General features: G+C 38.9%; 1 protein-coding gene across 4 annotated transcripts in view; it reads right to left on the reverse strand.

Annotated features, from left to right (window-relative positions):
• Positions 1-1,853: 1,853 nt before the first annotated feature.
• The window catches only part of LOC131677160 (AN1-type zinc finger protein 6), an 88,816-nt gene continuing 64,475 nt past the window's right edge, over positions 1,854-26,194 (reverse strand). For 3 of the 4 annotated variants that reach the window (XM_058956833.1, XM_058956836.1, XM_058956834.1), the window contains 4 exons: positions 13,846-14,744; positions 7,888-8,151; positions 7,267-7,396; positions 1,854-7,185 (listed from right to left, as the gene is read on the reverse strand). In XM_058956833.1, coding sequence (XP_058812816.1) covers positions 7,037-7,185; positions 7,267-7,396; positions 7,888-8,151; positions 13,846-13,944 — 642 coding nt within the window. In that variant the 5' untranslated portion in view covers positions 13,945-14,744 and the 3' untranslated portion in view covers positions 1,854-7,036. Of the gene's footprint in view, positions 7,186-7,266; positions 7,397-7,887; positions 8,152-13,845; positions 14,745-16,819; positions 16,876-26,194 lie in introns of those variants that run through there. The other variant, XM_058956835.1, reaches the window with a different exon arrangement.

Here is a 26,194-nt window from a genome sequence, read left to right on the forward strand (position 1 = left end):
ACCTCGAGACGGGGCAGCTCATCATGCAAGTCAACATTTGGACCATATCTGCGTTTGGGTGGAGGGGCATCCGGATAATGTATTTGCGGCGGGGAAGCGGGCCTTCCTTCCTTGACGTTGGGTGGGATTGCAGCTAAAGTTGTTGGTGTGGTGTTTCCAGCAATGAACCAATCGGTGTGACCTTGAGAATAGGTTTGACGGCGTTCAGCATCTTTCTTTTTTTGTTGAGAAATTCTAGGGCATAGTTTATGATCGTTTGCACGGTGTGAACCATTGCAATTCACACAGCGGGGTATAGATGGGTTACATTCATGTACAGAGCCAACTTCATCGACACAGTTGTTACAACGGGTTGAGCTTTTACAGCTCTTTTTGTCGTGTCCTAAACGCCAGCACTTGGCACATTGACGAATCGGGTACACATATTGTTTAATTGGGTACAGTACTTGATTAATTTCAAGGTGTGACGGAAGATTTAATCCTTGAAACGTAATTATTACCGTATACAAAGGTATGTCCTTGCCATCATCCGATTTCTTGACAATACGTCGAGCGTCAATTATCGGCGGATTACAATCCTGCGCCATTTTGGATTTATCGAAAGCCTTCGCGGTTTTCAATTCCGCACTGTCCACCTCAGGTTCGATGTATGCTACTCCAAGGCATTCAACCAAACGTTGAGGAATTGTAAACTGCACATTATCGTTGATTTCGGCCACCAATTTATTGGCAGCATCGCCAGTCCTCATTAGAATTTTCATTTTGGTTTTTGATATGGGAATAGCTCGTACATAGTCCAATTCAAATGACTTAATGATTGATTTAGCAATCTTAGAGCAGTGTAGATTGCCGTGTTTTGCCTCTGCAATAACCAGGTAAGGCCCCGCATGTGAGGCACTATATTTCCTCACACGACGCACCGGCTGGTCGTCTGGCATTGTTCAGCTCCACAATATGCAGAAGAAAAGAGATGGGATAATAGCTTGTTATTGAAACGTTTAGCACAGCACACGATAACGATGTGATACGTACCGAAGCACAATGCGAACTGGCCTAAACGTCTGTTATCTGTGGTTGAACATTATTAGTACTACTTGTCTCGTATGATGTAGTTGTATGTGTGACACTTCTGATAGAACAAATTCCATTTTCACCTTGATCAACTGTTCCACCTCGCGCACTGTAGGTCTGAGACGGGTCTGCGAAAAGTCAATCGCGATTGTGTTCACTCATTTCACTCGCAGTCTATATGCTACACGTATACGTTAGAGTAGCGTAGCGCGGGTAGTATTTGAAATGGGTTCGGAAATTGTGATATATCTTAGATAGTGAAGATGTGAGCAATATAAAAAAAACTCGAATTTTTCGAGCAGACACCCCCCCTAAACGAGTTGTCCGACAAACATTCCAACCAAAGAATCAAAAATTTGGCCTTCAAGATAAAACATGTCTGTAGATGAGGTGATTCGAATATGTTTCAGTGAGATGACGACAGCACAGCAACTTTATTGTATGGGTATATTTTTTGCTTGAATTAATTCAATTGATTTAAAAACAATAATCGTGTAATTGAACGAAAATTATAGCTATAAGTTGTGTTTTTTTCTTTATTTCTCTTTCATATGCTCTCTTGTTTCACAATTTCTGCAGGTGTGTCCTTTTTGTTATCTCCGTGCCAAACAGTACTTGCGGTGTGGTATGTGGTTGATAATTCCTGCCGATTTCTCAGGACAGCAACCGGACACGTGACGAATACACGATACACACACATATTAATTTACTCATTGGGAAGGACAAACATAAATGGACCGTTCGTAACAGTTTGTTGTTTAGTTTTGTTTCTTTCAGTTCGACTGTTGTTACAATGTTTTTGTTTTGTGTAATACGCATTTTATTTTCATTCGGAACAAAACGCAAAAGTCTACTACATGTCAATTAGCATTTCACACTTGTTTTACCTCTGCCGCTAAGTCTCTATAGTTTTTTTCTGTTGCTTTAGATGGTATTATATTTGCAGTTACTTTATACACATATGAATTGAATCGTTTTTTTTAGCAAATATAGTTTAATAGAGATGTGTTTTTACGTTTTGCGTTTGAATGTAATAAGATTATAAATTGAATTCAATATATCTCGCTTTGTTGCAGCATTTTTCTTCTTGGTGATAATATATCAATAATTAGAATAAACTCCACATCCAGAAATTTAAAACTAACTAAAATCAAACAAGAGAAAACGTGTTTTTTGCTTTTCCATTAGATTTTGTCACCAGTTTTTTTTAAGGTGCCACCGCAGTGAAAGTGTGTATTTGTGTGTCTCCATTATCAAAGTACAGGTGTGGGTGTTTGTTTGTTCTTGTTTGATTCTAAGGAAGCAGGTTCAAAATGCCAGCTATACACAAATCTAAAAAAACTGAAGCATATTAAGCCAAAAAGGCGTGGGAAATGGACACCAACAACGACCGAAAAAGTACGAACAGGGTCATCTAAAAATGGGTTCAAACTGGTAAAATGGTAATTAGACAATAAAAGAACAAGGAAATGAAAAAAAATGTGAAACGAATTTTATTAAAAACAAATCAGCACGCGTAGATCCCTAAAAATGTAACGATTTAATTTTAGTTTGGGCCGGCTAATGTTTTGTTTTACTACAACACTAAACTTGGGTCGACTTGACTGCTAAAAGATATACACGCTACCTTCTGCCGCAAATTTTGATCGTTATATCTGTACAAAGAGAATCCAATCTACTACTCTCAGAGAAAACAAAAACTATAGAAGACAAAAAACCTATGAGGAGTTGCATTTCACGTTCGACGGTAGCACGTACGAAACTTGCGATGGGCAGTGGGCAGTCCTGCAGACTTGACAGACTTATTCTAAGAGAAGCATAAAACCAATGTTGGTCAATATAGTCGAACGAAAAACAAAAAAATGCTTCAAGAGAATAACAATAAATGTGTGAGTTTACAAAAAACTTAAAATAATTGCACTAGAATCTCATTTTTGTGTTTTTTCTGCCACTCTTCGCTGTATGCAGTAGGTTACATGGAACGCGGACAGGTGATGCATGCGGTTTCGGAACTTGGCTGGTCGATCGGACGATGGATGGCGCTAGTTTTCGTACTTATTGATCAATAATCGGATTAAAGCTTAGTTTAATCTGTGAATGACGGGAAATCCAGAATAGTTGGCCCAGTTTTAACTGCGATCAGAAAAGATTCAGCCTGGTTTTTATAGCCGAACCGGTATTTTTAAATCCAATCCGGTTTAAAGAAATCCTCACCGTCGGAAATTCGAACAGTAGTTAACCTCACTTTTGTACTGGTTTTGATCCTTTTCGATCTTATTTTATAATATTTTAAAACCAGAAATGATAAATAATATTTATTGAAATTGAACTAACAACTTCTTCCATTCATCTACCTTGAGCCCTGCTTTTTACTGTGTATACTGTAACAGATGTTAACCCATGTGGGTGCTGTCAATTAAAACCGAGGCTAACTACATTTTCGTAGAAAATCAATTAAAATCATTCTCAAGTTTCAAGAGTTGGAAATATTTATTGTGGCGTTTAGAAAGTAATAAGTAATATTACTTTTTTTTAGAAAAGTTTTCAACTTGCCACTAGCCGGCGCTACGGTTGACCACCAATCGTTATACGAGCCTTGTGTGCAAGCTTGGACACAATAGTGATTCACGCATGCGAACCTTCGTACGATGGTGATTTTCAACGTATTTTCACTTGAATTTTTACATGTTTTTTTTCAGAAAAAATTCTAGCTTATATGTCCGTTCTCTGAGATAATTTACATTGATCAATTTCGAAAGCACAGCACTAAGCTCCCATGGATCCAATAGCAGGACTAGGCGTATTGCTTTGAGAAATTCTAGATCTCACTTCCAGTTAGGCTTGTACATGTTTGCGACTACTATTGACCGAATCAATTCGTTCGCAAATCAGTCTATTTAGATTTCCTTGATTATTGTGTTGTTTATTGGGGCTTTGATCTCGATGGGTCATTCGCCCTTTTCTGGACTATTTCAAATGTCGCTGATAGTTGACGTTTAGCAGCCAACGGGACATTGCATGATGACGTCATATGAGTAAAAATGCTCGAAAAATTTACAGTTCAGCGAGCTTGTTTACATGGTGTTAGAATACGACCAAACCAAGTTTCTTGTACTGGGTGCAATCAAAAATTTTCCAAGTCCATGTAAACAAGCTCTCCGAATTGTCAGGAAAGTGAGGTTATACATTTTCATGCAATGTTCTACTGTAATGCGTTCCTTATGATACTTCGTCCATTGTGGAAAAACTGTATTTCAAGAGTGCTGATGCAAATGGTCCTTAGTGACAAATGTAAACCAGCTGATTTATTTGCAGCATCTATTTTGAAATGTTGTGCTTGAGACCTTTTAAATTAAAAGGACACATGCGTGAAATAAAACTTCTGCGACTGCTCATAGGCGCCTTTCAAAAACGACAAAAGATTCATTTCATTCTATGTTTTTTTTTCCACTGCACATAGGTACATAGTATAAACGTCCTAAGCATCAAAATAAAACAAATCTCGGTTCGGGCTCAAAAGCCAAGTGTCAAAATTTACTACGAGGAGAAATTCTGGAGAAACCATTATTACCCAAGCACGGTGCATAGTAGAGCAAACTTTTATATTTTGTTTACTATCAACGGATGTGCTGGGCGATGAACTGTTCGTTCGGAAGTTCCCTCCAAAGAGAATTTTTACAGTTGATTTTTGAACCCTATTCATATGTTTGTCGAGAAATTATTTTTTTACAGTTTATTTTCGAAGTTAAGTTAGGAGAGTAAAATAAATTATAATTGAAAACATCATTCATTTCGATGTAACATGTCATTTATTGATTTTTTGCTTGGGCCCGAAAAAAGACCTATGTGAAAGATCTTATAATTTTCAAAAGAACGCATTATACTAAAAGGCTTAACAACTACATTAGCTACTAAACATTTCATGCTTTTAGTATTATTTTCCTAAAGAGCATAGTCCTTGGACTATATTGGTATAATTGTTCCATCAATAAACATATTTGTTGAGGTCCATGAAACGTCACTTAGGACCTTTTGAATAAGTACTCTTGATTTCAACATCGTAGCAGCACAGCGAAATTTATTGTGATGTACTATAAGACCTATAATCGCAAGTCAGTCCCATGTTGATAGGGAATCCCATAGAATGTGGGAATGACTTACGGTTATTGGCAGTATACCAAATCCACTTCGACAGCATTAATCAGCATTACGCCCGATCGACTATCCACACCTCGTAGTATCTCCAAAAAATTCACTACTTCTCCTCCACTTCACAGACGAGTGTTTACTGAAATAAGGGATGAAAAGTGGATGTGGTTAACACTGATCAGACTAGAACTTTATCCACTTTCCAACCGTTTTTGATTTCATTTGAGTGCCTTCGGAAATATGCTCCGATCCATTTCTGAACGGCTTGCATCTCTTTCTATTTGATCATTCGATTCCATCTGCCATCTTTTCCAACTGACAACTTCCGAAAACACCTCTCGTCATCACTGCTACTAGCACTTATCCGAAGCTAGATGAGATTGGTCTATCGCCTAGGTTAAGCGCAAACTATACCAAAAACATACACTCAACTGCCCACTACCCCCACCTACTACTACTCTTGAGGGACGCTAATCGGGGGGAAAACATTTTTGATTGTTCTCTTCTGTCTAATATAAAATAACGCCTGACAAATTGGTTATCTTAACAAAAAACAAAAACATCCCTTCGTAAACGGAGTAGGAAAGGGTGATGATTGCATCATGTGCGAGTTGTTTTTTCGCGTTGGATAGACAGTTTCAGAAAGTTGGCCTACAATCCTCTAAAAACACATTATGAAATATTGCTGCGATTACACAGTATTGTATATAAGTTTTTTTTAAAGTTCATAAAACTCCATTCCGTGTTGTAGTAGTACTTATAAAATGAACCTACTGTAAATGAAAAAATATCATTTTTCTGTACTCCTTTATACACATGTGTAAACTATAGTTCCACCTAAACTCACTGTCAGTGGTTTTCAGCGTTTTTTGTTTGTTTATTCGTATTTTTTTCTTGCTTTTTTTTTTTTTTTAATTTTCATTTTGTTACTAAAATATACTTTTCCTGTGATTGTTTCCTAGATTCAGAAACACAATTAGTTACTTCTCGTAGTTAGTTTTCTCAGACACGTACGTCTTGCTGTTCTCTTTGACTGGATTGATTTTTTTCCTTTCCGGTTTTTTTCGCGATTCCTACCTATAGTACTAGTACATACCATTCACACACATTTGTTTTTTTTTGTTTGCCCTTTTTTATGCATCGGCAGCAGTGCGCAAATACTTATAATCCCCAACACACACGATAGAGTCAAATAGTAGTACATATTCCCTAAAACGCGTGTTTTTCTCTTTCTTTCTTCTTTACTCCTAGATAGTAGAAAGGTAATAGCGTTCTGTATGCTTAATCTAATCTGTTTTAAATTGCAGAAACAGGCGCGGAAGGTAAGGGGAAACAGGGATAGGGGGACTTTTTACAACAAGATTTTGGGAAGAAAAGAGGGACCTATACAAAAAATAGAAATTGCGAAAAATAGTACATTGCAGCAAATAGTATCCTTATACACATTCCCAATGGAATACACATCCAAATTCACAGGCCGCATTCTTCCTCTAGGTGTGCGCTTGCGAATCTGGATGTGTATTGATCCGATTGTGTTTCGTCTGGCATGTGGATTTAATGTGCGCTGAAATGAAATATACCACTTTCAACAGCACTTTCCATTACATTAAATTTATGAAATATAATTACTAGCATTAATTGTTTTGCTTGATGGTTTAAACTTTTTCATTATTGTAGTAATATGTATAAGGGTTCTGCTTGTTTTGCTGTTTTAGTTGTGTTTACCTCCCTTTTCTTTTTAATATTATTATTTATATCTCATTAAGATTAAATTGAATTAGATGTATATTAGACAGACATTATATGGCACGAGTGTTCAAATTTTCTGAATCTTCTCTCCAACCACGACCGGATTGTTACGTCTGATTTCCGCCGCGCCAAGCTCCCGATAGTCGAACGAGCAGTCGTGCTTATCACTGTATCGATGTATCGCGCAGAAGAGACCTCCACATCGGCACTCGAAGCCTATGGTTTAAAAGGAAACAAAAAAAAGAGATTTGTTTGTACCTTCATCCACGAAATGAGTCAAGACACTAAAACACTCACCAGTCAGTCCTACTTTTTTGCGGCAGGTCACACATCGGTTCTTTTTCTTCTTGCCGTCTTTATCACCGTCTTTGTCGTCGCTTGCGTCTGAGTTATTACTAGAGCTCGCTCCACTGTCATCGTCGATTTTCTGTAAACAAAAAAACAAACAATTTTAATGTCAATTCTGGACACTCACAGCGGGAAATTTTCCCAAAAAAAATTGAAAACCGCCTAAACTATGACTTGATTTCTTGATGGCATGTTTCTATCCCCAAACTGAGTAACTCGATCGTCGTCGAAAGATAATTTAAAACCTACGCGTTTTCTTGATTTTCTAGACCCGCTACTGTTTCCACCGGAAAGCTTTTCAAGTGGACTTTCACCAGTCGTTGCTTCGCAAGACTTCCCGCTAGAACCACCGGCAGTATCGGCTTCATTATCAATCCTATTTACGCAATCAATTACATCTACGCAAACATCATCCCACTCATCCGCACTGTCATCAGAGCTTTCCAAGTCATCCTGTGCCAGAACAGTTAGGTAGGTAAAGATCAACGTAATCCGCGATAATAATAATAATAATTAACCAAACATTAGAAATAGGGGGACGGCTCAACAACGAAACCGCGCAATACTCACATCCTTATTCTCGGAACTAAAAAGCGCACTATGGACTGTGGGCTGTGCGGTGTTTGTCACTGTAATCGATGAGATTGAGGTGGCGGATGGGATTGCGGACACTGAAGCGGCGGCAGCTGCTGCTGTGCTGACGAAGCTCTGCGACGTGACCACGGTGCCAATGTTGGTGGAAGAAGCGGGTGAAACAGCCGACGGGGGTGGTGGCGCGTTGGAAGATACTGAGGTGCTACTGACTGGCGGTTGCTGCTTTTTTCTTAATGAATCCTGAAAAAAATAGAGAAAAAAATAGAAATTGTAAGTATATTCAGTTATCGTTCTAGCTTGATCACAAGATCTCCGAATCTATGAAGGTACTGGGTGTAAATCAAAATAGCCTGATCAAAATTTCTCGTCTAAAAAAGGAGTTGTGGGATAGTAAACTAAGCGAAACTATTTTAAACAAGCTAAGAATACCTCATCTTGTGGGCTCCTTAAGCGTAATTACGCCCTCTCTCGGAAGGTGGAGATAGATAATGTCACCAAATTGAGACAGTTTTGTATAGCATTACTGAATGCTTCACGGCACACAATATATTCTTGATCCTGGGACTTGAACTTGATTATATCTTTGATTTTAAAACTCAAAATTGATCTTAAATGGATGATCATGTTGAGCTGGATCCTGGAATTTAGGAATCCTGGATTGGTCAACTCGAAAATCCCTGATACTCAAACTCAAGCATACTTGATCCAGGAATACAAGGATCATTGACTCTGGACCCTAGAGCCTGGAACTCATGGATCCTGGAACTAAGATACTGTAACTCAAGGATCATTGATGATTGAACTCAAAGATCCGGAATCTCTTCTTGGCTCAAAAATTTCGTACCGAAGAACAATATACAACACGACGTCAAAGCAAAGATCCTCGTGTATATGGACCTTGATCTGACTGGAATTCGCCTACATGATTTGGCACCGCACACTAGATCGGATTGTATTAAAAAAACACACCTCCAAAAATGGAGAAGTGAAATCCATCACAAACGACACTTGAATATTTTCCCCGGGCATTCTCAACATTGTTCGAGTAGTGTGAATGCGGCTGAACCAACTTATACAGTCTTAGTGGACTTTGGAGGGCAGATCATCTCAAGGTTTTAACTACATACAAAGAACCCTATGCACATACCCTGGGCGGACTCAAACGTGCCAGTTCTGTAACCAGACGTAAAACATGCTCCAAAACAATTAAATAATTTTAACATTTTTTTACAACCAACACCACCAAACAGCCCTCATCAGCTTCTGACACGCTAGACAGCAAGCCAAAAAAAAAATGCCAGATGAACAATATTCCACGGTATCCCCAAGCCAATAGTTAACATACTTTGGGAAGAAATAAACAAGAAAGAAGACGCCTATATCAAAGTAACTCGAAAACACAAAAATCGCCAAACATCTAACAGCGAAAATCAAAGCAAGGACGACGTGGACGCAAACACTAGCGATGGAGAAGGCAGACGGAACGATCAGTAAGCAGCAGAGGGTAAACCTGACCGTAGTTCACCACTGAGATAAAAAACAAAGAGCGGAAAGCAGTGCGCCCGGGATAGACAATAGCAATAATTAATGCGATTTAAAGTTATCTTAAATGTATATTAACTTCTCTTTCCTTCGCTATCAGTATACGTGATTGAAAAAACTCATTTTGCTTAAACTAGATGTGGTAGGATTGTTGCCAAAAAAGCTTTAACCTAATTCACTAATTACCGTTCAAATCCATATAAGACCCTTGGTGGGTCAGTCAGGTTTCTTGTCCTGCACAGTTCAGAAGCTATTTATAAAAGCAAAATTTAGTTCCTTCGTCCCAGTATGCGAACCATGAATAACCAGTGAGTGACAATGCAAGGATAGTTTATTCCCCGATGTGATCAAACTGTGTGGCTGTTAACTCTTCGTAAGCCCGATGACACCATCGAATCATGAAGTGGAGCAATTGTTGAAGGTTATGCAATTTCTCCATCTACGTCATGAGATTCTGATTATGTGCAAAAATAATGATCAAGCAGAATCATTTGCTTTGCAGAACAACTTGAAACATGTGGTCAAATGTAAAAAATTTTTTTTGCAGCCTCACAGCATGTAGACAAAAACACTATTAAAATAATGCTGGCATAATCAAACATCACATGTTACAATATGGAGAAATGGACAGCATTGAGGAAGACACTTGAAAGAACTTCTTCCCAGGACTTCGCCACGGCGTTCGTTCATCCAACGCAAATTAGTCCAAGGTATTACACATACTCAACGAACATTGGTCACGCACCCAGGGCAGCTTCCTACGTGCCAATTCTGTGATCAGCCGCAACACCACGGAAAACATTGCGTAGAGGTTGCTAAGGCAATTCCATCTGTTACGATCGGGATCGGTACACAGTCGTCGTATGCTAAATAGAGCTTCCATTTTCCCGACTGTTTTCAGCTTCTCGGGATTCGGGAAATAAATAATAAACTTCCCGGGAATACAGAAGAAAAAAAATATAAATGATTTTATTTAAAAAAAAGAATAAATTGAAAAATTTTCAAACCCGTTTGATTGCATGTATATCTGTCCTAAAAGCAGTTGTCATAAAAAGGCGATTTGGTGTCCTACACATCATTCAATCATTTAATAACTCGTCAATAAGTTTACGACATCAACTTCTTTTGATTTTTCTTGGCTATATGTATAACCTAAATTTTGGTAATCACGGATACGATAGGGACGATATACTAAACGCAGCTGCTGGAGTTACTGTCCAAAATTGCAATTCGTTGTTCTGATACAATGGATCAATTTAATGCAAAGCACCTTCTTTGGTAATCTTGAATGAAAAGATTAAGCTGCTTCAGGGTATTGTTCAGTTATTTCCGATCAAATGAGAAAATGTGATATATATGAATCCATTTCTGTCGCAGTAGGATCAGCATCATTCCGAATTAAGTGTGAATCAAACTCAAGCAGATAATGGATGATCTTATCCCTACAAAAATCCTGTCTGCATCCTTGAAAGCGATATTCAAGTAGGTTGGACGCGCATGATATTGGACAGCTACAGCGTTACGTCTTTCTTTTCTGCATCCAAAAATTTACAGATATTACAGTTACGGTATAACTAATTAGACGAAATATGCATTCGATGAACCGATCAAATATTTCTGCAGTTGTTCTAGGAACATTCTTTACTTTAAATTGCGTTTGCGTTAAGCATGATATCACTACAAACCATCCCAACTTTTGAAATAAACACTCATCGATTTTTTAAGAAATTACTGCCATTTCAATTACTAATTTGATTGTATTCATTCAAGATCTTTCATTCAAGATCTAACTATTAAAATAAACTATTAAAAGAACTGCTAAAAAATCTGATCAATCGGCTCATCGGTTGCAGAGATATCGTGCGCATCACTAACGCTACTGTAAGGAAATGCTTCGGTACAACGGCCGGCAAATTAATCCATTTCTGCATGAAAATATCAACCTTTTTAGTAGCATTTTGAGTAAGGCTTGGACTATATACCTAAAAAATCGTGAAAACATATCAGCGAGCCTAAAGATATATAGTTCAAAGATCTGCAAATCAGTTGGAAAAGCACAATCTTCATTCACTGCTCACTCCAAATGTTTGCCGATAAAGATATTTCCTACAGAATTTCTTTCGCAGATCCTAAGCCTTTTGAAATAAATTAAAAATCTTTTTTTCTCGGGATTCTCGAATCCCGGGAATGAGAAAGGACGATTTCCCGGGAATCCCGGGAAATCCAAAAATCCGGGATTCCCGGGAAATAAATTCCCGGGATGGAAGCTCTAATGCTAAACCACAAGCGGTTGCTAAAACAACGACTGCGGACCCACTGATAACAAATACCAACTCAACAACGAACGTGCACTGTATATCACTAAACCAACTGCCATTACCAACAGTCAAGAAACAACGATTACACAATATGCCTCTTAAACCAGCAACCCACTAATAAAGAATCAAATGCCGAAGAGGACACAACAATGACCCGTAAGCACAAGGAACATATAAGAACATCCAACCGCGAGCAACAAGAATATAATACCGATGACGACATGGACGTGAACGAAAACGCGAGAAGGCAGACCGAAAGACCCCCAAGTTGCGGCAGGCAGTAGCGATTGACTCAAATTACTTGGGATACCACGGAATGTAAAGGAGTACCTTATTCTTATGAAGGCTATATAGCTCAGCAGTTAAACGGAGGTCCCCTGCACACCCACTTATCTCCTCCAATATCTGTTTCAGCCAGGTTCGTTATCCGCAGAGAACCAAACAATACTATACCTGAAGCTAAACTCACTGAAACTGGAAACGAGGGTTAGGGTGGATTGAAAAGACACCCGTGAAGGTCTTTTAACAGATCATTCTTCAGCGCAATCGAAAAGTGACCTTTCTCCAACCTTGCTTGCACTCGACATTGAAACTCAAAGATTTTATACAATGAGCCGAAGCATTGGTCAAGAGAGTATCTCTGTGATTGCCCTTTTCTCTTTGATTTTTGTCAGAATTTTTATCTACTTTTAAGGGATTGGAAGGGGCACGCTTCTCGTAACTCTCAGTATTCACACCTGAAGTGGGCAAGTGATTCAATTTTCGATTCAGCGGAAATGAGCAAGGGACTGGAAGGTGAAGTATATTTTTCAATATTTAGAGCCATAGTACTCAAGGGAGAGCAAGGAGTTGAAGGGAGAAAGTTTAGAAAAGCGTGGAAGGATCATATATGCAAGCTTTTAGAGCTCACCGGCGACTTAACTTTTTGTCTGCTACCGTAGGAGTCAGGGTCTTTTGGCATTAGAAATGCGAATCACCTGAGTCTACGGCATGTCCGGACAAGTGTAAAGTAACTTGTTACTTCATGCTGTCTTCACTGTATCAATTGATACACAAATACTACTAGACAGAGTAATTGCTCTATCGAATCTACTTGGCATAATTACCCGAGAATAGCAGTATACAAGAAGTTTCCGATCACGTCAAGTCGAACTAAATTCAATGATACCAATAAGGGATCATCCATAAATGACGTAGCATTATATGGGGGAGGGGAGTTTTGTATTTTGTGATGATGTGTGACGACCAGTGGTGCAAATTTTCATTTTCAAACGCCAACTTTCAGCTCAATCAAACCCAACCATGTTTCAAATTCAAAGCCTCCCTTAATAATTCATTTTCAAGTTGGCGGGATTTTCATAACCAAACCGTACGTCTTCATTTCAATTGATGCTTTTTCATTCACCTACAAAAGTTGTCATCTGCTCTGTAGGGGTCAGTTTAGGTTAAATGTTGACATATTTTGCGTTTTCAGGCTTACATGAACAGTAAGAAGTGTGTTCAGAGTAGTTTTGCTTGGAAAACCTAGTCAATATCCAAGTACAGAGATATTCACAGGATCAATGAAATCGAAAATGAATGGAAAATGATTGAGCAGCTCGACTATTTGAATGAATGATGCAAACGAAAAACGGCGAATTGAACATAGTAGGGCATGATTTGAGATTTGTTCTTTCTTCAAGTTCAAAACAACCTGGTGAAAATTTGCAGCTCTGGTGACGACAGGGGGGTAGGGGGTCATGACATGCTACGTAGCTTTTTTAAAGGGGAATAAAAAAATTTACGGTGACAAGGGGGGGCAGGGTTACCGTCAAGCTACGTAATTACCAGGGGGTGTTTAGAGGTTTGTGACGAAATGCTACGGTGGGGGGGGGGGGGGGGGGGCTTTAAAAATCACTCAAAAAATGCTGCGTCATTTATGGATGGTCCATAACATTTGAATTTTTGGAGTGATTGATGGTTTATCAATCATACTACAATTGGAATCTACACCCTATATCTCAATGGAAAGCTACCATTGTTGGTTGTTTATCAAAACGACACCCTTAGATCTAGTTCCACAAAAAACACTTACCTTGTAACATACTGAACATAAACCGTCCTGCGCGGGATTGCCGTAGAATCCACAACCTGATCTACACATCGGCTGCATTGGATTCGACTCACGCTCCATTCTGTCCCCGGACTAGCAGGTCTAGCTGGAGTGCAATTTTGCCTTGGGGCGGCTGGCTGCTGACGAGCACTGCTTTCCAACCGTCAGAGAAGAAGAGATCGTACCGGACGATTCCTTCCCACTCCCAGTTAGTTTTCCCAAGCAGTAGCAACGGGCGGTAAGATCACTTCCGATTTGTTGCTCTAGCCCAGTACAGTCGACGGCGAGCTTATTTTGCCGGACCAGGAAGTACTGCGGATGTCACACGGTCACGGAGGCACGTCGTTCCTCCGCTTGAGGATTTGTTTTTACACACGAAAAAGCACTCAACTGTTCAATTTAAACCATAAAATAAAACATCAACTTGAACACTGCAGATTTTCACCGGAAATGCTTTCTTTACTTTTAAGAATTTTGAACCTACTTCAAACGGGCACCTGAAGCTTTCTGACAGGAAAATGAATCCTTACTTTTTTGTGCTGCTTTTCTTTTCTGAATAGGTAGGTAGTTTTATCTTCTTTTGCACTGAAAACTTTCCGTGTCAACACTCTAGGAAACACAGAGCTTGCTGTGGTGTTGCTGTTTCACAGAACTTTAGTCACTTTCGTCACGTTTCTTCTACCTATAGTTTGGTGGTTCATGGACACACACGCACACCTACAACACTGGTTCCAGACCTGTTTCTGTATGCACTGATTTATTCCTTTCACAAGTTTGAAGGGTGACTAAACCAACCCTTTTGTTCCAACGGGGATGTAAAATGGTTCACAGGAGTTTGCCACGTCGTGTCACGATTGAGTTCTAGCGTTCGCGCTTTGGATCTGTAAGGAGAAAAAGAGTGGAATGGTTAGTTGCATCGAGGAATGATTAGATTACACTGGAATGGCTGGTTTTTATGCACAAATTTTCACAGTTTTCTGCTATAATGCACAGACTGGCAAACTTGTACGTTTTCCCTTAAAACAGATTTTCACAGCTTTTTACATCTCGGGTGGGTTTTCAAAAGGTCGTAAACGACAAAAGTAAACAAAACGAGTTATCTACACTACTCTTTTCTAACCTTACTATAATATAACACGAATAGAATGCTCCAAAAACGGTAGGCTACCAAACTAGTAATTAAATTAAAAAACGTCGTACACGTTTTATCAACCATATATTTTCAAACAACGTATAGGCGTCCTTTTGATTTCCCACGGTCGTATAAACATCAATATCAGAACCGTTTCAATATACAGGTTCCCGAGCAATAAAAGGTTGTAAGCGACATTTTTTTTGAGTTATTTTTGCTCCTTTGTCCAACTTGTTAAATGAATTTGTCACTTCACTTACGTCCTTGAAACAAATATTTATTTTCCTAATCGTTTTTCGAATTAAACACATCCAATGCTCTTGCAGAGAAATAACTACCATTCGTTTCCGACCGAAGATGGTAGTGTACTGAATCGATAAACAAAATTATACCCCGACGTCACTTAAAGAGCAAAAAAAAAATAATAACCTACCCGTTGTAAATGACAGTACACTGATTACCGAGTCTTAGATTACCTACTATTCGACTTTCTACTTTTCATCGATTTCTATGTTTTCCCTTTAAACTCGATGAAACATCTAGCGCACTCTATTGGGAAGTAGATTAACTGTGAGCAAACGCTTCAGGGGTTAATCCAGCTTGGAATGTAATTGTTTCGTAATAACAGATCGCATCATTTTTTTTGAATAGTCGCATGTGCTTTCGTTTCTCGAGATCAGAGTCCAATGTGCTACGACGTATGTGAGATCTATGCAGAGAAAAGAACGTATCGTAACTAGGTAAAATGTCGTATGGACAGAAAAAAGTCGTATTGTCAAGTTTTGTTAACCACTTCAATGCCCATGTTGTTTGTGGGATAACAACATTTTTAAACGAGGCAACGTTTGATCGAGGCAAGATTTGGTCGCAAAAACGAGTAAGGCTAATAAATGTGACTATTATTTTTCATTTGAGCACTAACAATTACAAGGTTCAGCTCTAGAACTGAAGTTATTGTAATTAGTCTGATTGGATTCCGATGGAGCAGTGCTTCCAGGGACAGTTTATGTTGACGATGGAAAATGAATTTTTCATATATCTTCGTTATGTCGCAATATTATTGCAAACTGATAAAACTAATCAATTTGAACTGCCTGGCTACGTTTTTCACGCAAGTGGACTTTTGTAACTATTCTAGGAGAATTGTATTGAGCATTGGAAGGTAAAAATTGAACTGCGAGGTAAGCAACTATCTTTATGAAAAAAGGCTTTTCGTGTTTCTAGACCACACCGTTTTGAAGAAAAAATAGTTGTGAAACCCTACCCGCGCTAGAAAAAGTTGGGCATGAAAGGGTTAATAATAGTAATAATCGTTGCAATTTGTTATCATCCGTATTACACCACTAGATCAAGGTAAAAAATATATAATTTGGTTTAAAATAATTTTTTGATGTTTTTTTCCGTAAATATGCATTAATTATGGTGAATAATAGAATCAGAGAAGAAAAATAATTTGGAAGTTCATGAAAGTGGTTTTCAGTAGATATACTCATATTAAACATAAGAAATCTTCGAAAATGTGTATACTAGGTTAGGGTTCCGATTTAAGAATATTTAGAGAATCCATCAAAGCAGAACAAATCTCGACAAACATATGATTACGGCGTAAAAGCCAACTGTCAAAAAAATTCCAGACAAACGGTCACTCCCCAATCACAGATGTTGGAAATGAATAGAAAAGAAATGTTTTCTCTTGTATTTTATGTCGTGAACTGTGTTCGGCCAGCAACGGTTTGTCCGGAATTTACCTTTAAGGCTGCTGGATTCGACAGAAAATCAAGCAATATTTAAGAATTTTTTGTGGAGAAAAATGAAAAGACATACGGCGGATCTCGTCGGTCTCTGCGCGCGACATATCGTCCTACTTCGCCAAGTGCAGAGCCTCTCGTAGTTAACCGAAATGAGAAATTGACATAATTTACTAAAATAGGTAAAATTTCACTTGACTTATACCTAATTTCAACAAATTTGGATAAAAAAACAATTTTTTAGATTTTATAGTGAAATTTGTCTTTACTGTAAAAACTATGAACAAATAATTTTTCTTGCCAATGTTAGGTATAAGTCGTACAAAAAAGTATATACTTCCAAACATTTCAGATCAAAAGAACAAGACCTAGTGTTGGCGGCACTGGCGGCTCTAGGGGGAGGCACACGGGGACACGTGGCCCCTTTTCAAATAAAAAGTGTTGTTCCAGTACAAAAAGTGTTTGCATATTTTTAGACTTTTCGAGGACTGTATGATTTGCCAAATTCTTCGCCGCACTCAACGCTTGACAGGAAAAGCGTTTCCAACAATCGAAATTCCTCTTTCCAAATCATAAATCATCAGATATATTTTGCCAAGAAGGCGTGCCCCTCTTCACCATCGGGTTGGGGTCGCCTATGGTTAACGCCAGAAGAAAAAAATGGTTTCGAGAAAAAAAAACCCATTTTGAATTTTCGAAAAAAAAAAAAAATAATTATATAAAGGATAAAGCAGAAGTTCGTATGTCTTCTAATTTTTCCACAAAAAATCTCAAATATTGCTTTGATCCGGCGAATCTAAGAGAAGGTATCCTTAAACAAAGTTTTGACAGTTGGCATTTACGCCGTAATCATATGTTTGTCGAGAAATATAAGCTCACTTCTGACAACAAGTAGCTCTCGTTTTGAACATACACAACTTGGGCCCTATTCTCACAGTCACGTCACTTAGTGACTAAAAGGAAATTTTCTTCTAGTCACTGGGTGACGTGACTGTGAGAATAGGGCCCCGTTATACAAAGTGGTTTTATACCGGTTCAGAAAAAAATATACTCTTTTGCATTAAGTCTATTGCCATCGTGAAGAAAATTAGTTTTCTTCCACTTTCAGTTATTTGTACAAATATGGTAAATTTTCTTAAAAAATTGCACAAAATTTTCTTCCCACTTGACAGTTTACTCGCAAAACATCCACCTTAACCATGTAGCGCCCCCTATATATCTCGCGTGTTTTTTGTAAACGACCCTTAAGCATACTGTCAAAATTCATTTTGGAAGAAAATTCCGAACAAAAAGTTTTTTTTTCACTTTCGTCTGCTGCTGTGATTTTTAACCGGCAATTGATGGTTTGCCCAGAATTTCCTCTCAAAGTGAATTTTGACAGTATGTTTACCCAGTTAACCAGGTGTCGTATAAGCATGATCAACAAAAATCTTATAAGCGTACAATATTTATCGGAATCGTATAATGGTAGTCCGTATGTATACGCATTATACAAAATTTATCTTAACTAGTGCGTTGTGAAACTAAGTCATATAATGTAGAACAAGGATCGTTATTACTGCAGTAATACGATACAATCACTACACAAATGTGCGTCGGTAATAATCAAATTAATCCAAGTATTGTACGCTAAGAATCGCGATGGGGGTAATTTCGAATGAAATGCTGGCTTGATATCGAATTGAATTCTATCCCAAAAATGAAATATCAGTTTCATTAAGTTTTCAAAAAATAAGTAAATCGATACTTTGTAAAAAAGGGGGACTTAGTCATATGTTAATATTGCCACCAACTCGTTCCCATACCAACATGGTAGTATCGTACCATAAATAGAAACTTAGAAATATGGAAATATGGACAAGACTTTTAGGTTATAGTTAAAATTATTAAAGTTCCATTTGTTGTTTATAAACAGTTTAGGTTCGTAAAAATAAGTTTTTCGCCCTTAGCAAAAAACAACCAACACATACTCTTAGTTAACTTTTTTTTAACTTTTATTTTAATTGCTATTCTTCAATAGCTAAAACGAAAACTTTTATTTTGATTACTATTCTTGATTAATTTAAAAGTTTTACAGTTTTACAGTAGGCCTTGGTTGTTTTTTTTGTTAAGAGCGAAACCCTCTTACTTTTACCAATATTTTTTTTCTGTGTGTATGTTTCGTAGGAGGGAAGCAAAGGTTTTTAATTTATTTTTTTAATTGCAATTTATTCAAAATATAATGTGGCATTCTTCTCGATGTTTTGGTGAAGATTAATAGATATTTAGCTATATTAGAGCAAATGATCGAAATTTTTTTACAAATTCGACATTAATAGGATTACTATACGTACATATGGATATATATGTACATTTTCATTAGTGCATGGATTACATTATTACAACACCAGTCGGATATCATTAAAAGTTCGTTGTGATAGCCGAGTTCGTTATTTCACGTTCGCATATACAAAGTCGTATATAAGAGTGGTATAATAATAAGCGTTTAACCAAAAGTCAATGAATTTGACCCGAACTAACGACACCTAGCAAATGATGTATGGGACATGTTGCAGGCACGTAAGCTGATGCTTCAGGGTTCGAGACCGAGTGAACTCATTTGTATGGAAAAAAATGCTAGAAACGCTTTAGAATGTGAAAATTTTAAAGTAATTCTCGTTCTTAAAAAACATGAAACACGATCGAAAAATGTGTCTCATTCTTAACTTTTATTTTATACTAATATTTTTCGAAAGCCTAATACACAATTGTATAGTATAGTACTATTTTGAGTCGTAAAAGTGTATAAAAGATATGTTTCTTGCCACATGGAATCAGACTAAGTACCGATCGCAGTCGCGTGTATGTACAGTTTATATCGTATATTGAAACCAAATTTTCTCTTATGAAAATATATTGCTTCCTTTTTTGTCCGTATATAGCATATTTGCACATTGTATACGACTTAGTTGTACTGTATATTTACATGTAGGGTGATGAGCCTATTCGCGCCATGTTTCTATTATCACCCTACCCATTTGAAGCCGTTGGTTAGAGCAGTGTCTGCCATCTTTGTTCAGCGCATTGAGTCAAATGGTAGTGCAACAATAGGGCCACTCGATTCGAGTTTTCATTGCGCTCAAACACGAGAATGTTACTGTTTTCAACGCATTTGTGTTATTATATTGGTTCTTAACAACGAAGCAAAGCGGTTGATGTCAATTTTTACGCATTCCATTGATTGTAAGGCAAGAAATTACCGAATTAGTGAGGCACCTTGCTTAGTATGGTGAAAATAGGCTCATCACCCTACAACTCGTTTGAAATTTCGATATGATCACAAAATTGTTTGCTGGGTATTGGCCCTTTAAAAAACGACGCGAGATACATATACTTTCTGCGAAAAGATGCCAATACTTCAAACATTATTTTCTTAGTTCGACCAAAATTATCAATAGGTCAATCCTAGACATAGACTGCGCACATATGTCACAAAATATTGCCTGGCATCCCTGTTGCCACGAACGACAGAACGAAACGTCATCGGGGTAGGTAAACGAGAGTGAGACGGCATGTGATCTTCTCCATCCCGACGACGGCTACGTCGTTGAGAAGATGACAACAACGTCTCGGTCACGACTGCATGCATGATAGGCACGCGCGGAGCGGATGAGTGGTAAATGACGACGGAAGGCGTGATGGAAGAGCGACGCGAGACCTTCCTGGGTTATGTACACAAAGCGCTGCTATAACCAACAACGGTACAGACCAGGTAGTGGGGTCGGTCGGTGGCAGACGTACGGTTGCGGCTATAATAACGAATGAGGTCACAAAGTGCGAGCAGAAAAAAACAACACATACTACGAATTTCGATGAATGGCAATAAAGTGGAAGAAATAGAAGAGAACGCAAATAATCACTAGCGCGGTGTGAGTGTGCTGGCGTTTATCGGAATGAGTAAGAGAATGAGAGACAAAATATGGTAGTACTAACACACAAGTGATACAGATAATGGGTGGAAGAAATAGAAGTTAATGACGAAAAAATATTTATATTTAGATGAAATGACAGACGAAATCCAACATAAATTGAACAATCGTTTCGTGACATAGTTGTGAGAAAAATAAATAAATTTCGAAACTTCAAATATTGAATTATTGTCCATCAGTCTTCAACATTGATTCTAAAAATTGTCCAATCAAGTCCAATTGTACTACAGTTAACATACATCCTGGATGAAGAATTAATCTTAATGCATCAGTACATAGCAGGAATATAATCCCTATGTTCGATTGCTATATTGCTCTGTAATTATGATTTTAAAATTTCAGCAGCACCAGCAGCCATTACGAAAATTATATTCTATTTCTCTCTCTAGCAAACCTACTCATACATACACAAACGCTAATCAACAAAAAGAGTTATACGAATATGCGACTCGAAATTCACTCCCGCTCACATCAAATCCCACACGTCGTCAGTGAGCGAATTCTACCACAGAGAGACTGAGAGCATGCGGGCGCAAGGCAACCTCAGCTGTGAGAGTCACCACACCATCAGCGTAGGTATGTTGACGTGTGATAAAAAAACACGGCGTAGAAACACCTAGGTACCAAAAGTTGGAGTGGGCGAAAAGATGTTCATTTGCTTCCCTCAAAGTCTTGATGCCAACTGATCCAAAGCGTTCATGCGTGTGTGCGACTATGAACACATAGGTAAACTGTCCGTATGACGTCACAGGGTATGTCAGTTAATCTACCGCGGGACAAAAATAAAACAACAACCGTAAATACAACAGTCCCCACCTTTCGCGTGTGTTATTCTGCAACGAACTATCACTTCACATCTTGGACGAACGAATGTTGTTTGTCCGATACGTCAAGCAAATATACGTACGTTGAAAAACTGTTTGTCTGTAGAATATGCGATTTAGTTCTAGCACCGTACTTAGTGATGATAACTGGGAAAGAATTCAGTGCGACATTTGTTTACAGACAACGTCGCCTCAAAGCATACTCGAAAGCGATGATTCACGTTTTCATTTTTTGTTGTGCCATTTACATGTATGTTCGTTCCAGGACACGCTCCTTGCTCTCGATTTTTGCAAGAGTAGCAAAAAACTCTTTAATGCTAAAAGCCAAAGAACAACCAACTCCCAGTAGCTTGGTACGTTGGAACAAAGCAAATTGTTGACTCTTGCTTTTTGTCCAGCTGCCAGCACCGTAGTTACAATTCAATTTCCCTTTCATATCCGATCCGTGAGGAAAAGCCCACAAAGCGCATGAGTCATTACAATTACATTGAACATAACCAACCATTCTCGCGAACTACAATCTAGTCACTGGTACACGTACACGTGTCTTATAGCTGCCTAACGGGACAAGGCATTCTCAGACTAAGCACCCAGCGGCCCTGATTTCTGGTGAAAACAATCATTCTGTTTTGTCCCTCTAAGGGGCTTAAATAAGCGTTAAAGTGAATGTTCGGTTTGGTTTAATTAATCAACCGTCGATCGGCAAAAATACTAGAAAACGAAAACCACTAGAAACTCGCTTGTTCCAATCGTTACTTGTGAATCTTCGAACAGCTTCGAGTTTGGTTTCGCCCACAGCACGCCCGGGGAAACATCATCCACGTCCGTCACGGTTCTTATCGTTATTTTCCAATCAGTCAGAGCCAAAACCGCACCGGCACCTTTCATATAACAAGAGCGCTCAAATATTGCTTCACGTTTCGTCATCCTTCACGCCATTCGCCATTTCCACGATCCATCCCAGCGAAGGCTTGTTTGTGTCTCTCTCTCACTATAGACTGCCGTTGGCATCCGACACCCGAAGCTGCCGCCGTGTGCTACTACTATATGGGGTGGCATTATTTGTCTAGTTACCACCATCCGCCATCCAGACCTATAACGCGTGTGCCCTTTTTACGTCCATCAGCTCGAAATGTATGTGGCCCACCCGCTGAGTTGTCTTGGGCTGCACGATTCGTCACCGGTCGCAGTTCGATCGTAGAGAGAGCTTTCGTTGTACTTGCTACTCTGGATATACCTGGCGCATTGTTTGCCCAATGCCGGCGATCGTCGCTGTCCACTACTACAGCAAGCATCAACACCAGGTGAAATTAGGTCCGAGTTGGTTATTCTCTTTCGTTCAGTTGCGAAGTTGATATTGCTTTCGTTTTTTGTTCGTGCTGAAATCTCACAAATCAATCATGTGATTGGATGTCGTCAATCTTTTTTTTCTCTCCGAAGCGGTTTGGGCGAAGCGGGTTTCCAATAAAGTGATCGGAGTCTGCGTATTGTGCGTGAAGGAGACACTGAGGACAAATAAAACAGTTTCGTTATGTAGGTGAAAGTCTCTCGAGTTCTTTTTTGATTAATTCGTTTGTTTGACACAACTCAGCCCGTTCAGCTTAACCAAACGCTGGATATTAAAATAACAATATTAGTTGGTGTCTGTCAGCTCTTGTGCACGCAACTTGCTATTTCTCGTGGAGATCATTTTTCGCATGGGAAAACACTTGTCTCCTCACCTAGTGCATTTGTTTGTTTATTTGTTGTATCTACACCAGCAGACCGCTTGGACCCAACGGTAGTTGCTTAATCTAATTACATTTCAGAATAGAAAATATGTTGGCTTTTATAGAATTCCTTTTCAGGTTGAATTCAAAAGCCGTTGCCAAACTGTTAAAAATACACTGAAGTCCGGTAACACCACCACCACCAGATCCGGGCGTCCGAGCATTGTACGGCAATCCACCCTGGCAAACAGTAAGTCCGAGACGAACATGTCTCGAGAGCAGTTCCTCCGGATATCTAGAGTGTCGGGCTGCGTTAACCGATAACGTTTTTCTGTTGGCCGCTGAAATCGGCTTGGATGCCTTATCCACGATGTATGCAGTACGTCGGTTTATTCAGTTTAGCTTACACCACGTATTAAAGCTCTACAGTTTACTGTAAAGAAACTCGACATTGGTTTTATCCGGTATTTGTCGAAATTTATATGTCGACGGCGAAAGAAAGGCGGAGTTCTTGTAATTTGAAACGAACGTCATTAAAGTAAAGGAGGAATCTTACTGGACCGAGTTGGCTTCCATGTGGGATGCCGGATGTTGCGAGGAATGGTGCAGATAGACAGCCTCAAATGAAGATTTGGAGGGAGTTGCCTTCCATCGAGGTAGGAACGAAACTAGCGCAGAAGTTGTCCATGAATACCGAGTTTGTCTAGCGTTGCTATTGCGATATCATGGATGATTTTGTCGACAGCCGCAGATAGATCCATGTCAATAGCATCGGTTTGCAATCCGTCAGCGAATCCAATGCAATCAATTCAGCTTTAAATTTACTGCACGAATGGCAGCATAATCGACGCAAATTCGGTTGATGGTTCGTCCTAGATGAGGAGTTAAATTGGCGGCGGCAACAATTTGTTGTGAGTGGAGACTCTCTTCGGAAAAAACGCTTGAAAAATTGTCGGACAACAGATAACAAATTTCCTTAGTGTCTGGTGCTTAAAACTCCATTAAATGACATATAAGATGGCACACCAGTTTCTTTTCGCTGCTCGTTCAAATACTTCCAGACCAACTTGGGCTAAGTTTTCAGTTGACGCTCGACGTTTCGCTGGTGTCTGAAAAAAAATGCGTCTGCTTTTCTATTTGAATTCATTGTTGAATTGAAAGTAGTGGTTTCATTATGCAGGCGTCTTATGCTTCGAGAAATTTGAGAATGCGGCTCGTTTGGCTGTTTTTAATCGTCTAAAGACTGTTCATTGCCAGGGGTATTGATTGGTACTAATTGTTCGTTTTAACGCATGACCGTCGATTAGGTAATTAAAAACTATAATAATACGTCTTCGCTGCTAAAGTTTTCACCCAGTAAACGCCCATGCTGTCATCGTTGATGCTATCTAGGCGTTCATGAGCGGATGCTCTTCGTTGCTTCTTATACATACGGGCCACTTGTGTGAATCCGTCTTTTTGGCATTTGCTTCGTCGCTGATAGTGCTGGTTGTTCATTTGGAGATACTGGATGCAGTTTTCTGGTTGCTCTGCGATAAGCAATACTAGACTGGACGCCAGCATTTTTCCATCATTCACAATGAATCATGATATGTAACTGTCTCTTATTTGTTATGGATTTCTACGTCAATCCTCAAAAAGTAAGTAGAAGTGCGTATAGCTAATGATATATTTTATGTGGTAGCGTTATTTTTCATGTATCTCGAAATGGATCTTGGTCTTTGGCTCAACACAGGTCAATTGTTTTTATTGTCTGAACAGCAGCCACAATGTTGGGAACTATTTTTGGTTCCAACAGTGAGTGGGGTTTGATTGTGGATGATGAGTTTTTTTATCGGCTTCAGTGCATACTTTTCCGTAGTATGCTGTATGATCACTGAACCAGCACGCACATATCTGTCCTTGATAAGAGCAAACCGTGAAGCTAGTGCCTTGTGTTTTGTACTGTAGGATGTAGTCAGCACAATATTGTTTTTGTAGATGGTTGTTATAGTTCAAAAATTTACATGTAACTTGATTCAGTGGAGGATTTCGCCATTTATGGGTCGTGGTACCTTACATTCCTACCATATAGCCTGAAATGTATTGAAAATATATATAAAAAACATGTTTGAAACTCTTGTCCTTTGTTCATATGTAGGTCAGAAAGTCCAAGCTCATTTCCAACGCTATTTTGCCGTCACGTAATCCGTGATATTTATAAAATGAAAATATGATAATTAGGCTGGTTCTAAAAAGGCTAAACAAAAGTTTGAATTACTGGATCCGGTAACAACCGTTTTCTTTAAAATACAGTTTTTTTTGCATTTTGCAATCAACATAGTGAAAGCAGCCAAAATAACCTCAAATATGACTCATTTTGCACCAGAAACCCCTAAAAACAACCATGAATCACCAAACCTAGCTAATTATTAACCATCATCATTAAAGTGTGGCGTCTAAACCCCCTTTCCCCAACCATTCTTTGCCCCGAGGAGCCCCTTTCTGCTTTTTCTTCTTGCTGCTAGTATTGCTATTGTCTATGGCGATAAAACTGTGTTTACATCAATCCACGCAAAGATGTTATATAAATCCAGTAACCAACCGACCGACCAACCAACCAAACCAAGCTATCAGTTTTGCGCCAGCAGCAGGGGCTCAATTAGCGATCCATAATAACCGACGACGAGCCGGTATGTATGTGGATAATAACAATACAATCGTATGTACGTGTCGGGGGTTGCACACGCGTGAAACGGAGCGGCGATATGCGGAAGACAGTCGTCGACTCTGCGCGACAGGACTGCGCCGCGCTGATGATAATACACACGGCGAAGACAATGGGAGTTTTTTTTCTTCGTTCGCAAATTTTCCCTTCAGTTCAGATACCATAGCACCACACCACTTGGAACTAGGTTGCGGATTCTGAAGGGAAGTGTGGATTACGGGCGAAGAGCATTTCGTTGTTCGT

This window comes from Topomyia yanbarensis, chromosome 1, assembly GCF_030247195.1.
Source record: "Topomyia yanbarensis strain Yona2022 chromosome 1, ASM3024719v1, whole genome shotgun sequence".
Taxonomy (NCBI): domain Eukaryota; kingdom Metazoa; phylum Arthropoda; class Insecta; order Diptera; family Culicidae; genus Topomyia; species Topomyia yanbarensis.